Here is a 12,523-nt window from a genome sequence, read left to right as displayed (position 1 = left end):
ATGAGCCATGGGGCGGTGAGGGAAGGAGCGTTTTTATAGGGTGGGGGGCGCCTTTCCAGCCCAAACCACCCCGGAGCACCTGGAATCACTCAGACTTTACCGGGACCAGCTGGGCATCGGTTCTGGGCTCCCCAGCTGGTCCAGGGCTCATCTCTGATGTCACCCGATGTGACAAGGACCCTCCTGGGCTGGCAGCTGCCATTCAGGGCACCCCGGGACCGTCAGAACCCCGGTTTGGGGACAGTCCCCATCCACACGAGCTGGGAGGGCTCCGCTCCCCCACCCCCAGGGAGCCCCGAGCTGGCGAAGCCCCCGGGGGTGCCCCAGTGGCCCCGGTCACATCCTGTCCCCACAGGGGCCCCGCGGTGGCCGCCACCAGCCCGAGGGTTGGGTTACGGCGGGGTGGGGGCTCTGGCACGGGGGGGGGACACGCTCGGCTCCGCCGGAAGGGAGATAAGCGAGAGGTCCCCGACCCCGGCAGGAGAGGCTGGCACGCGGCCATGGGGACAGGGACACGCTGCGGGCGGGGACAGCCGCTCCTGGGGCTCAGCGCGGGGACACGGAGGGGACCCCCTGCTCATGGGGACACGGAGGGGACCCCCGGAAGTGAGGGGAGAAGGAGGGGACCCCCCTAAAGTGGGGAGGACACACAGAGGAGCTCCTGAACCAGAGGGACATGGAGGGGACCCCCAGCCCACGGGGACACAGAGGGAATCTCCTAAAGTGAGGAGACACGGAGGGGACCCCCCTGAAGTGGGGGGGACACAGACAGGACCTCCTGAACCTTAGGGACACGGAGGAGACCCCCAGCCCACGGGGATCTCCTAAAGCGGGGGGACACAGAGGGGACCCCCCTGAAGTGGGAGGACCCCCCAGGCCATCCCCAGCCAGCAAGGGCCACGCAGCGAGCGAGGGGATAAACAATTTATTTTCTGCAAAAATAATAAATTACCACCCCCCCTCCACCCCCCGCTGCCACGTGGACCCCAAGGACGGCGAGATGGGCGGGGGTCCGCGGGGAGGGGGCGTGGGAAGGGTTCGGTGCCCGACAGGAGCACTCGGTTCACCCTCAGGGTCCCATCCCGGGGTCGGTGCAGCCGGGGAGGGCTCAGGGTGGCCGGGGGTGGGGACAGTGCCGAGCCGCCTCCCGCACCAGCCGGGCCTCGCGGGGCGTCCAGGGCCGGGCGTAGCCGCCGTCCTGCAGCAGGATGCGGTTCAGGGTGTGCTCGTGGTTCACGTGGCGCCGAGCCATCAGCAGGTACTCCCTGCCCTCGAGCAGCTCGGGGCAGCCGCAGGTGCTGGGCACCCACAGGTACTCGCGGGCCACCAGCGGGAAGCGCTGCCGGTACCGCGCTGTCACCTCCACCTCGTAGCGCGTCTCCTGTCCCACCACGCGCCGCGCCAGGATCCGCCCGTGGAACACTGCGGGGTGAGGGTGGGGACACCTGAGTCCCTTCCTGTCCCTGGTATCGCCCTGAGGCCTTTCCATCCCCGGCGTCACCTCTGGCATCGCCGCCAGGCTCTTCCCATCCCCAGCACCACCCTGAGCCCCTTCGCGTCCCCAACAGCATTCCTGGCATCACCCTGAGCCCCTTCCTGTCCCCAGCAGAATCCCTGGCATCACCCTGAGCACATTCCTGAGCTTGACATTGTCCTGGCAGTGCCCTAAGCCCTTTCACACCCCTGGCATTGTCCTGGTATCGTCCTGGCATCAACCTGAGCCCCTTCCTGTCCCCAGCAGCATTCCTGGGATCTCCTTGAGCACATTTCCTGTCCTTGACATTGTCCTGGCAGTGGCCTGAGCCCTTTCACACCCCTGGCATTGTCCTGGCATCAACCTGAGCCCCTTCCTGTCCCAGCAGCACTCTGAGCCCCTTCACATCCCTGGCCTCACCCCGAGCCCCCTCCCATTCCTCTCTCCATCCCTGGCCTCACCCCGAGCCCATTTCCATCCCCGCATTCTCTCTGGCCTCATCCCGAGCTCCTTCCCGTCCCCAGCACGGCCCCGCTATCACCCCGAGCTCCTTCCCACTCCTGGATTGTCCCTGGCAGTGTCCTCAGCCCCGTCCCACCCCCGACATCCCCCCGAGCCCCCCGAGCCCCGGCGCTCACCGAAGTCGCTCTGGCAGAAGTGCCGGATGCGCTGGGAGCGCCCCTTGGGCGGGCGGCACCTCCCGCAGCGCCCTGCGGGGATAAAGCTGCAGCAATTCAGGGGGCAGAGGGGACTCCTGACCCCCCAAACCCCCTCATGCAACTTTGGGAGGGGAGGTTGCTAATCCAGACTCCAGGGAGGGGCTCCTGAGAGCCCTGGTGAGAGTTTTTAGGGTCCTTTTTAGGCTCCCCGTTTTTTAGCTCCTCCTGGGCAGGCCAGGATGCTCCCAGCAGGGGCTGGGGGCTGTGGGGACCCCCGAGGAGACACCAACGGGGGCCTCCGAGGAGAAACCAGAGGGGATCCCCGAGGAAATTCCAGTGGGGACCCCCGAGGAAATATCAGCAGGGACCCCCGAGGAGGAACCAGTGGGACCCCCAAAGAGACACCAGTGGGGACCCCTGAGGAAATTCCAGTGGGGAGCCCCGAGGAAATACCAGTGGGGACCCCCGAGGAAATATCAGAGGGGACCCCTGAGGAGGCACCAGCGGGGACCCCCGAGGAGGAACCAGTGGGGATCCCCGAGGAAATATCAGAGGGGACCCCTGAGGAGGCACCAGCGGGGACCCCCGAGGAAATAGCACTGGGGACCCCCGGGGAGGTACCTGCGGCAGCCCCGTCCTGCCTCTGGCCGGGGGAGCTCCTCGGCGGCGGCTCCGTGGCAAAACCCCCGGGCTGTGGGGGCGGCGCGGGGGCCGGGCTGAGCGGGGGCTCCGGGGGCTCCGGGGGCTCCGGGGGCGGGGGGCTGCCGGCTCCCCGGGGCTGGGGCTGCCGCAGGGGGCTCGTGTCACCGCGGCCGAGCTGGGGGTGCCCGCGGGGCAGCCAGAACTGGTACTCGATGCCGGGGTTGGGCTCCTGCAGCAGCGCCTGGGTGGGGAGGGGGGACACGGGCAGGGCTGGAGCAGCGATGGCAGCCGGGGGGTGGCTGTCCCCACCGCAGTGTCACCCTGCCCTCACCATCACGTGCAGGTCCTCGTGGGTGGGTCCGGGCGCCTCCAGGCTCTCGGTGCCGTCGGGGGCCCGGCTGTAGGTCAGGAGGGTCCCCGCAGCCTCGTAGGGCCCCGGCCAGGCGATGGCCCAGTCCCCGTTGAGGATGTAGCGGCCGTCACTCGCCATCAGCGCTGCGGGAGGAGCGGCTCCGGTAATCCCAGCCCCGCACGGCCCCCGGGACCCCCGGGCCGGTCCCCACCGGGGCCTCTCCCGGCGCGGGAGGGCAGCGTGGGCCGGGGAGCCGCGCTCGGGGCTCCGGGAATTTGCGTTCCTGGAGGATCTTGGCTTCGGGCCCGAGCTGCAGCCAAGCCCTGGTGTGCAAACCCAGCCCCGAGCCCCCAAATCCCGGCTGGGATGGGGGAAGGGGATCCAGCTGCATGGGAAAGGGGACGGGGGATGGGGATGGAGGTCCCTGTCCTGGTGCTGTCCGGGCTGGGCTGGCCCCGATCCAGCTCAGCCCTTCCCAAAACGCGGCCGCGGCCTCTGGAAAATTGCCCCGAGCGCTTGCGAGTTCACTGACCCCGCGATGCTCAAAACAGCATCCGAGGGAGGGAGCGGCACGGCACGACATGGGACAAACATGGGACAAACATGGGACAGCACGGCGTGACACGGCCACCCCTGCCCTGCCCGCACAGCCGGCACCAGCCTGGCCCCGCTGGGATGGACTGGGATGGACTGGGATGGACTGGGACGGACTGGGACGGACTGGGACGGACTGGGACAGAGGCAGTTCATGTCCTACCCAGGTAGTTGCGGCTCTTGTCCGTCACCTTGATGTGGGTGGCCCCGGCCGGGATCTTGGTGACATTCACATATCCCAAATATCCTGTGGGGTGGAGCAGAGTCAGGGCAGAGCCTGGGCAGGGCCCAGGGGACACCACGGGGGGACAGAGAGGGAGGGGACAGGGCAGAGGGGACTCGGCTCTGGGGCATTAACCCAGCTGGGCTTGTGGACAGTGACACGGGGACACAGGGACCCTGAGTGTCCCCAGCACCCCTGGACACCCCTGGGGACATAACAGACCCCCCCACCCCAGGAGTGACCCCTCTGCAATGAGTTCAATCCCCCAAAGTGGAGGGGCTGCTCCATGTCCCTGTGTGCTGGGGACAGGAAGGGACCAGGGACAACAACCCTAGGGATGGGGAGGGGATGGGACAATGGGGACCCAGGATGGGGACAGGAGGACAGGGGAGCCAAGAGCCAAAGCATTCACCCATGGAGGGGGCCGGGGCAATGGTTCATTCACCGGAGGAGGGGTCCGAGCCCTGGAACAGCCGGTGCACAAGGACACACGAGCCGTGGCCGCTGCCGCAGTGGCCGCAGGCGTCGGGGCGAGAGCCCGAGCCCAGGATCCCGTCACAGCCCACGCTCTGTGGGGAGCCCAGACACCCCCTCAGCGCGGGGGGCTCGGGATGGGGGTCCCGGGGGTTCGGGGGTGTCCGTGTGCACCCACCAGGCAGCGCCCGCCGACACACAGGTCCGGGGAGCCGGGGCTGCAGCGGGTGCCGTCCAGCACCCGGCCGAAGCTGTAGTAGAAGTTGTGTCCCTCGGCCAGGCAGTTGAGGTCGCAGAGGTTTGGGGCTGCCAGAGCAGGGTGGGAAGGGGTTGGGGTGACGGTGGGACAGCCGTGAGCCCGCAGTGACGCTGTCACCGAGCCCGGACTCACCTCCGTGGAAGGGCACCCAGCGGTAGCGGGCGGCCGTGCCCAGCACGGGCCGGTTGTCGTACAGGGAGCACTGCATGGCCCGGAAGGGCACGGAGCCGCTGGGACAGCCCTGTGGGAGCACCGGGATGGAGCTGGGGGCCACCCTGGGCACCGGGGACATCCCGTGGGTGCTGCGGTGCTCACCTGGAGCTGGCAGAGGCGGTACTGCCGCGGGTCCCCCGTGCACGGCAGCTCCTGGCTGGTCCTGCGGTGACAGTGACAGCACGTGTCCCCACAGGGACCCCAGCTCCGGGGCCACGATGCCACCGCAGCGCTGGGGGTGACACGGCCCCACAGGGCAGCAGAAGAGGAGTGGGGATCCTGATGTCCCCTTGGAGCAGCACCCCAGGGTGGAGGCAGCACCCCAGGGTGGCGCTGAGGGCCCGGGGGACACCAGGGAGTGGTAAGGCCTGGCCATGGGATTTGGTGCCACACGGGGTTTAGGAGCTGCCCTGGGGACACCCCGGGGGGGGTCTGGGCTGCCCCGTCCCCCACTCACCGCAGGCACCTCCGGCTGCGCAGGGCGACGCCGTCCCCACAGGAGCTGGAGCAGGAGCTCCAGGGTCCCCAGGACCCCCAGGACCCCCGGGGCCGAGCAGGGGCTGGGGGCTCAGGGACCCTCGCTGGTGCCACCAGGGCTGGGTCCTGTGTGAGGAAGGTGATGGTCAGCGCTGGGGGTGGGGTGAAGGAGCCTGGGGGTGCCACCGTGTGCCCCAACCCCCTCACCTGCCCCCCAACCACCTCAACTGCCCCCTCGCCTTTCCCCAGCCCCCTCACCTGTGCCGTGCCCCCCAGGCTGAGCCAGGCCAGCAGCAGCAGCCTCCAGGACCTGCCGACCAGAGAGCCCTGAGCCCCAGGGACAGGGGGGCGACACCGGGGTGTCCCCCAGCCCAGAATCAACACCGAGGCGGCGCCACTCGCCAGCCCCACCCCGGGGACCGCGGGGAAGGGGACGGGGTGAGCTGGGGGCCATCCCAGAGCCAGGGAGGGGATGTGGGGTCCGGTGCCACCAGCGGGGCCGGCGGGTGGGGGACACCCAGTGGGTGACACCGGCGGGTGACACCGTGTCCCCCCACGTGCCCACAGAGCCCCGGTTGGGGCGATGGCCCCGCCGCCCCCAGGGCCCCGCGGCGGGCGCCGGGCCGCGATCGCTGCCTGCCGGGGCAGGACCAGACCTGCACGCCGGGGCTCCGCGATCCCGATCCGGATCCGGCCCCGCCATGGGGCGAGCAGGGTGGGGGGCAGCAGAGCAGGGGACAGCGGGGGACAGCAGGGGACAGCGGGGGACAGCGGGGGTCCCCCCCACCCCACAGCGCCCCATCCTGCAGCACCCAAAGCGCCCTGCCCGGGGCTGTGGGAGGTGCGGGGGGTGCGGGGGGTGCCGGGTCCCAGCCCCGTGTCGGGGAATCCCCCGGCCCAGCCGGTTCTGTCCCGCCGCGCAGCTCCCACGGAGACCGGGGGTCGCGGGTGGCCACCGGCAGCCCCCGGCTCTGGGTCCCCCCAGCAGGACAGGGGAAGGGCCGGGGTGGGGGGGGGGGTGTTGGGATCGTCCGGACCCCTCCGAGGCTCGGGCGGTGCCGGGTGGGTGATGCCCAGACCCCGCGGGGGACACCGCGTGCCTCAGTTTCCCCTCAGGAGCTGCGGGAGTGCGGGGCGGGGGGGTTAAATCAGAAATCAGGAGCTTACCCAGCACCGTGGGGTCCCTCGCGGGGGTCCCGGCCGCCCCCACGGCCCCCCCCGGCCATGCCGCCCCTCGTCCGCGGCGTCCCGGTGCCTCAGTCCCGGCTCGGCGTCCCGGCGGCGGCGAGCGGGGGGGACCGAGGGCGAGCGGGCATCGCCTGCGCAGCTCCGGGGGGGCCGGGCGAGGCTTCCCCCCCCCCCAACACACACACACCCTCCCCGCTCGCCTCCCGTCCCTCCCCGCCGCGTTATTAATATCCAGCCCCAAAGGTGCGCCCAGCCCTCCCCGGCCGCCCGTTAACCCTTGGGGGCCCGGAGCTCCGGCGGGCGGGGGGAGCTGGTGGCGTCCCCGGGGGCTGCGAAGCAACATCAGCGCCTCCCCGGGACCCCCTCAGCCCCAGCGGAGGAGGGGAAGGGGAGCCAGGACCCCCAGGCACCGCCGTACCCCGATCCGGGACCCCCCGGGTGTTCTGGGGGGGTTTAGGGGGGACAGAGCGGTGCGTGTTGTGTGCGGGGGGGGCAACAGCAGCCCTGGGAGCCGTGAGCAGCACAGCCCGGAGCTGAAGGGGTTACGGGCCGGGGTGCGGGTGTCCCTCGGGGTGTCCCTCGGGGTGTCCCCGGTGCCGAGCAGAGCGGGCAGGATGGGCCCGGGCAGCGCAGGGGCTGAGCGCCCCCCGGGCTGGTACCTGCGGGACCGGGGCAGCGGGGAGCTCTACAGGAGGGGACGGCTCCTGGGAGAGGTAAATCCAACCCTGAACTGCCCCATGAACTACCCCCCCCTCTGATCTGCCCCTCTGAACTGCCCCCATGAACTACCCCCCATGAACTGCCCCCCCTGAACTGCCCTCCTCTGAACTACCCCCATGAACTACCCCCCTGAATTGCCCCCATGAACTGCCCCATGAACTACCCCCCCTCTGAACCGCCCCTCTGAACTGCCCCCATGAACTACCCCCCATGAATTAACCCTCCTGAACTGCCCTCCTCTGAACTGCGCCCCCTCGAACTGCCCCCTCCGAGCTGCCCCATGAACTACCCCTCATGAACTAACCCCCCTGAACTGCCCCCCTGAACTATCCCCATGATCTGCCCCCCCTGAACTGCCCCCCCGAACTGCCCCATGAACTATCCCCCCCTCTGAACTGCCCCTCTGAACTACCCCATGAACTACCCCCCCTTAACTATCCCACCTGAACTGCCCCCATGAACTGCCCCCCCCGAACTGCCCCGCGCCCCCTCCCCGCTGGGCACACAGGGGGGTCCCAGGCCCGCACCCCCAGGGGGGTCCCCGAGATTCCCCGCTCCAAGGGAGACCCCCCCCAATCCCCTTTGGGGCAGGGAAACTGAGGCACAGCACTGAGCCCCATCAGTTCCGGACCCCGGGGCTCCTCACCCCACATCCAGAGGCACCAGCGTGGGCACCCCAAACCCCCCGGGACCCCCTCCTGCCCCCCCTGCTGCCCATTCCCACGGGGACACCCGCAGGGCTCCTTCGGCCGCTGCTACCAGGTGACAGAGGTGACCAGCGGCCGGCTGTTCGCGGTGAAGGCGATCCCGCGAGCCCGGCTGGCTGCTGCGGGCATCGGGGACAGGGTGAGTGCGGGGAGGGGACACCCCCAGGGAGAGGGGACACCCCCCGGAGAGGGGACAGCACCCGAGGGGTCCCCCCGAGCCGCGCAGCCCTGCCCGTGCCCCTCCCGGGGCTCTGCGCGGGTTCCCGTCCTCGGGGGGTTCGTGTCCCGAATCTCGGGGCTCCTGTGGCTGCAGGTGGAGCGGGAGCGGGAGCTGCAGTGTCGCCTGAGCCACCCGCACATCGTGCGGCTGCACGGCCACTTCGGGGACCGCGGGCACCTCTACCTGCTGCTGGAGCTGTGCAGCCGGGGGGTGAGCACCCCAAAACTGTCCTGAACCCCCAAACCGAGCCCCTGCACCCCCAAACCCTTCCTGAACCCCGAAACCGAGCTCCTGAACCCCGAAACCGAGCCTCTGCACCCCCAAACCCGTCCTGAACCCCAAAACCGAGCTCCTGAACCCTGAAAGTGAGCCCTGAACCCCGAAACCGAGCCCCTGCACCCCCAAACCTCTCCTGAACCCTGAAACCGAGCCTCTGCACCTCAAACCTCTCCTGAACCCCCAAACCCCTCCTGCACCCCCAAACCGAGCCTCTGCACCTCCAAACTGAGCCCTGAACCCCGAAACTGAGTCCCTGCATCCTGAAACTGAGCCCTGAACCCCGAAACCGAGCCCCTGCACCTCCAAACCGAGTCCCTGCACCCCCAAACTCCTCCTGAACCCCGAAACTGAGCCCTGCACCAAACTGTGCTCCTGCACAGCAAAACTGAGCCCTTGAACCCCGAAAATGAACCCCTGAACCCTGAAAGAGCGCTCCTGAACCCCGAAACTGAGCCCCTGCACCCCTAAACCGAGCTTCTGAACCCCCAACCGAGCCCTTGAACCCCGAAACTGAGTCCAAACACCCCAAAACCGAGCCCCTTAATCCCCAAACTGAGCATCCTCAGAGCGGGGCTTCAGCAAGGCCCAGCTTTGTCCTGTCCTTGTCCCTGTCCCTGTCCCTGTCACCGCATTCCCTGTCTCGGTCGCTCTGTCCCCCTTCATCGCCCCCCGTCCCTCCTCATTGTCCCCAGTCTGTCACTCTGTCCCCAGTCTCTGTCTCTCTGTCCCTGTCACTCCGCCCCAGTTCCTATCACTGTCCCCAGCCCCTGTCGCTGTCCCAACCCCTGTCACTGTCCCCAGCCCCTGTCGCTGTCCCAGCCCCTGTCACTGTCCCCCAGCCCCTGTCACTGTCCCCCAGACCCTGTCACTGTCCCCCAGCCCCTGTCGCTGTCCCCAGCCCCTGTCACTCTGACCTCAGTCCCAGTCGCTCTGTCCCCAGTCTCTGTCGCTCTGTCCCAACCCCTGTCACTGTCCCCAGCCCCTGTCACTGTCCCCAGCCCCTGTCACTGTCCCCAGCCCCTGTCGCTCTGTCCCCAGCCCCTGTCACTGTCCCCAGCCCCTGTCGCTGTCCCCAGCCCCTGTCGCTCTGCCCCAGTCCCTGTCACTGTCCCCAGTCCCTGTCGCTGTCCCCAGCCCCTGTCGCTGTCCCCAGTCCCTGTCGCTGTCCCCAGCCCCTGTCACTGTCCCCAGCCCCTGTCGCTGTCCCCAGCCCCTGTCGCTGTCCCCAGTCCCTCGCGGACATCCTGCGGGCCCGGGGCCGCCTGACGGAGCCGGAGGTTCGGTACTACCTGCGGCAGCTGCTCTCGGGGCTGCGCTACCTGCACGGACACGGCCTCGTGCACCGGGACCTCAAACCCAGTGCGTGGGGCTCGGGGGGACCGGGGGGTGACCCGGGGGGTGGCTGAGGGTGACACCAGTCGTGTCCCCTCTTCTCTCCCACAGGCAACTTCTTGGTGACGGAGCGGATGCGGGTCAAGATCGCGGACCTGGGGCTGGCGCGGCCGGAGGCACCGCCCGGGCGGCGCTGGGGGTGAGCGGGGCCGGGGGCACAGGGGAGGGGGGACACCCTGTCCGTGTCCCCGAGTGTCACCTCTCCTGTCCCCTGGTGTCACCCTGCCCGTGTCTCCCGGTATTCACCCTGTCCGTGTCCCCGATTGTCACATCTCCTGTCCCCGGCTGTCACCCTGTCCGTGTCCCCGATTGTCACATCTCCTGTCCCCGGCTGTCACCCTGCCCGTGTCCCCGGGAGTCACCTCTGCTGTCCCCGGCTGTTACCCTGCCCGTGTCCCCCGTCTGTCACCCTGCCCGTGTCCCCGAGTGTCACCCTGCCGGTGTCACCGGGGGTCACCTCTGTTGTCCCCCGCTGTCACCCTGCCCATATCCCTGGGGGTCACCCTGTCCGTGTCCCCGATTGTCACCTCTCCTGTCCCCGGGGGTCACCCTGCCTGCGTCCCCCGAGATTCACCCTGCCCGTGTCCCCGGGTGTCACCCTGCCCGTGTCCCTGAGTGTCACCTCTCCTGTCCCCGGGTTTCACCCTGCCCGTGTCCCCGGGATTCACCCTGCCCATGTCACCAGGGTTTCACCCTGCCCGTGTCCCCGAGTGTCACCTCTGCTGTCCCCGCTCAGGGCGCTCTGTGGGACACCCAGTTACCTGGCCCCGGAGGTGCTGGACCGCAGGGGACACTCGGTGCCCTCGGACATTTGGGCCCTGGGCTGCGCTGTGTGAGAGGGGAGCGGGGAGGGAGCGGGGGGGGAAATGGAGGAGGGACGGAGGATGAGGGGTGATGGGGGGAGGACGGGGGGCTGGAAGGAGGATGGAGAGGCTGGAGGGAGGGTGAGGAGTGATGGAGGGGACACAGGGACACTGGAGGGAGCACGGGGACACCGGAAGGGGCACAGGGACACCAGAGGGGGGCACAGGGACACCGGAGGGGACACAGGGACACTGGACAGAGCACAGGGACACCAGAGGGGACACAGTGACACTGGACAGAGCACGGTGGCACTGGACAGAGCACAGGGACACCGGAGGGGGCACGGGGACACCGGAGGGGACACAGGGACACTGGACAGAGCACAGGGACACCTGAGGGGACACAGGGACACTGAAGGGGACACAGGGACACCGGAGGGGACAAAGTGACATTGGACAGAGCACAGGGACACCGGAGGGGGCACGGGGACACCGGAGGGGGCACGGGGACACTGGACATAGCACGGGGACCCCGGAGGGGGCACAGGGACACTGGACAGAGCACGGTGGCACTGGACATAGCACGGGGACACCGGAGGGGACACAGTGACACTGGACATAGCACGGGGACCCCGGAGGGGACACAGGGACACCTGAGGGGACACAGTGACACTGGACATAGCACGGGGACACCGGAGGGGACACGGGGACACCGGAGGGGACACGGGGACACCAGAGGGTGCACAGGGACACCAGAGGGGACACGGGGACACCGGAGGGGGCACGGGGACACTGAACATAGCACGGGGACACCGGAGGGGACACGGGGACCCCCGGCCCTGCCTCCCCAGGTACGCGGCGCTGAGCGGCCACGCCCCGTTCGAGGCCCGGCACCGGGCCGAGCTGAACCGGCTGATCCGGGCCGCTCGGTACCCGCTGTCCCCACAGCTGTCACCCCCTGCCCGTGCCCTCATCGCCCACATGCTGCACCCCGAGCCCGCGGCACGGCCCAGCCTGGCGGCGCTGCGGGGACACCCCTTCCTCTGCCAGGTGCGGGGGACACGGGAGGGACATGGGAGGGACAGGGGAGGGACAGGGGAGGGACAGGGGAGGGACACGGGGGACAGAGAAGGGACATGGGGAGACACAGGAGGGACACTGAGGGGACACTGAGGGCCATGGGAGGGACATCGGAGGGACACTGAGGGACATGGGGGGACACCGAGGAACACGGGGGGACACGGAAGGGACACATGGAAACATGGGAGGGATATAGGGAGGGACACACGGGAACACGGAGGGGACACTGAGGGACACGGGGGCACATGGGAGGGATATAGGGGGACACGGAGGGGACACTGAGGGATACAGGGGACACTGAGGGACACAGGAGGGACATGGGGGGACACAAGAGGGACACGGGGGGACACGAGGAGACATAGGGGGACACTGAGGGACACAGGAGGGACATGGGGGACACAGGGAGACAGAGGAGGGACACTGAGGGACACAGGAGGGCCATGGGGAGACATGGGGGGACACTGGGGACACGGGAGGGACACAGGAGGGACACTGAGGGGACACAGAGGGACATGGAGGGACACGGGAGGGACACGAGGGACAGGGGAGGGACACTGGGGGACACGGGGAGACACAGGAGGGACACTGAGGGCCATGGGAGGGACATCAAAGGGACACGGGGGACATGAGAGGGATATAGGGGGACACTGAGGGACACAGGGGAGCACGGGGGACACGCGGGACACTGAGGGACATGGGGGACACTGAGGGACACAGGGAACACCAGAGGGACACTGAGGGCCATGGGAGAGACACTGAGGGAGACA

At 69.1% G+C, this 12,523-nt stretch overlaps 1 protein-coding gene across 1 annotated transcript; it reads right to left on the bottom strand.

The window, feature by feature from the left end:
• Positions 1 to 1,018: 1,018 nt before the first annotated feature.
• On the bottom strand, positions 1,019 to 5,490 carry ADAMTSL5 (ADAMTS like 5; the record flags this gene model as incomplete). The annotated part of the gene is made up of 10 exons (XM_033081931.2): positions 1,019 to 1,422; positions 2,113 to 2,184; positions 2,755 to 3,016; positions 3,107 to 3,270; positions 3,885 to 3,968; positions 4,390 to 4,513; positions 4,597 to 4,724; positions 4,810 to 4,918; positions 4,993 to 5,053; positions 5,348 to 5,490. Coding segments are annotated over 10 exons (1,461 nt in total), but the record flags the coding sequence as incomplete, so codon positions are not given.
• Positions 5,491 to 12,523: the final 7,033 nt, after the last annotated feature.

Source organism: Catharus ustulatus, chromosome 29, assembly GCF_009819885.2.
Source record: "Catharus ustulatus isolate bCatUst1 chromosome 29, bCatUst1.pri.v2, whole genome shotgun sequence".
Taxonomy (NCBI): domain Eukaryota; kingdom Metazoa; phylum Chordata; class Aves; order Passeriformes; family Turdidae; genus Catharus; species Catharus ustulatus.
Note: the sequence above shows the minus strand (reverse complement) of the source record. Positions and strands in the feature narration are given on the sequence as shown.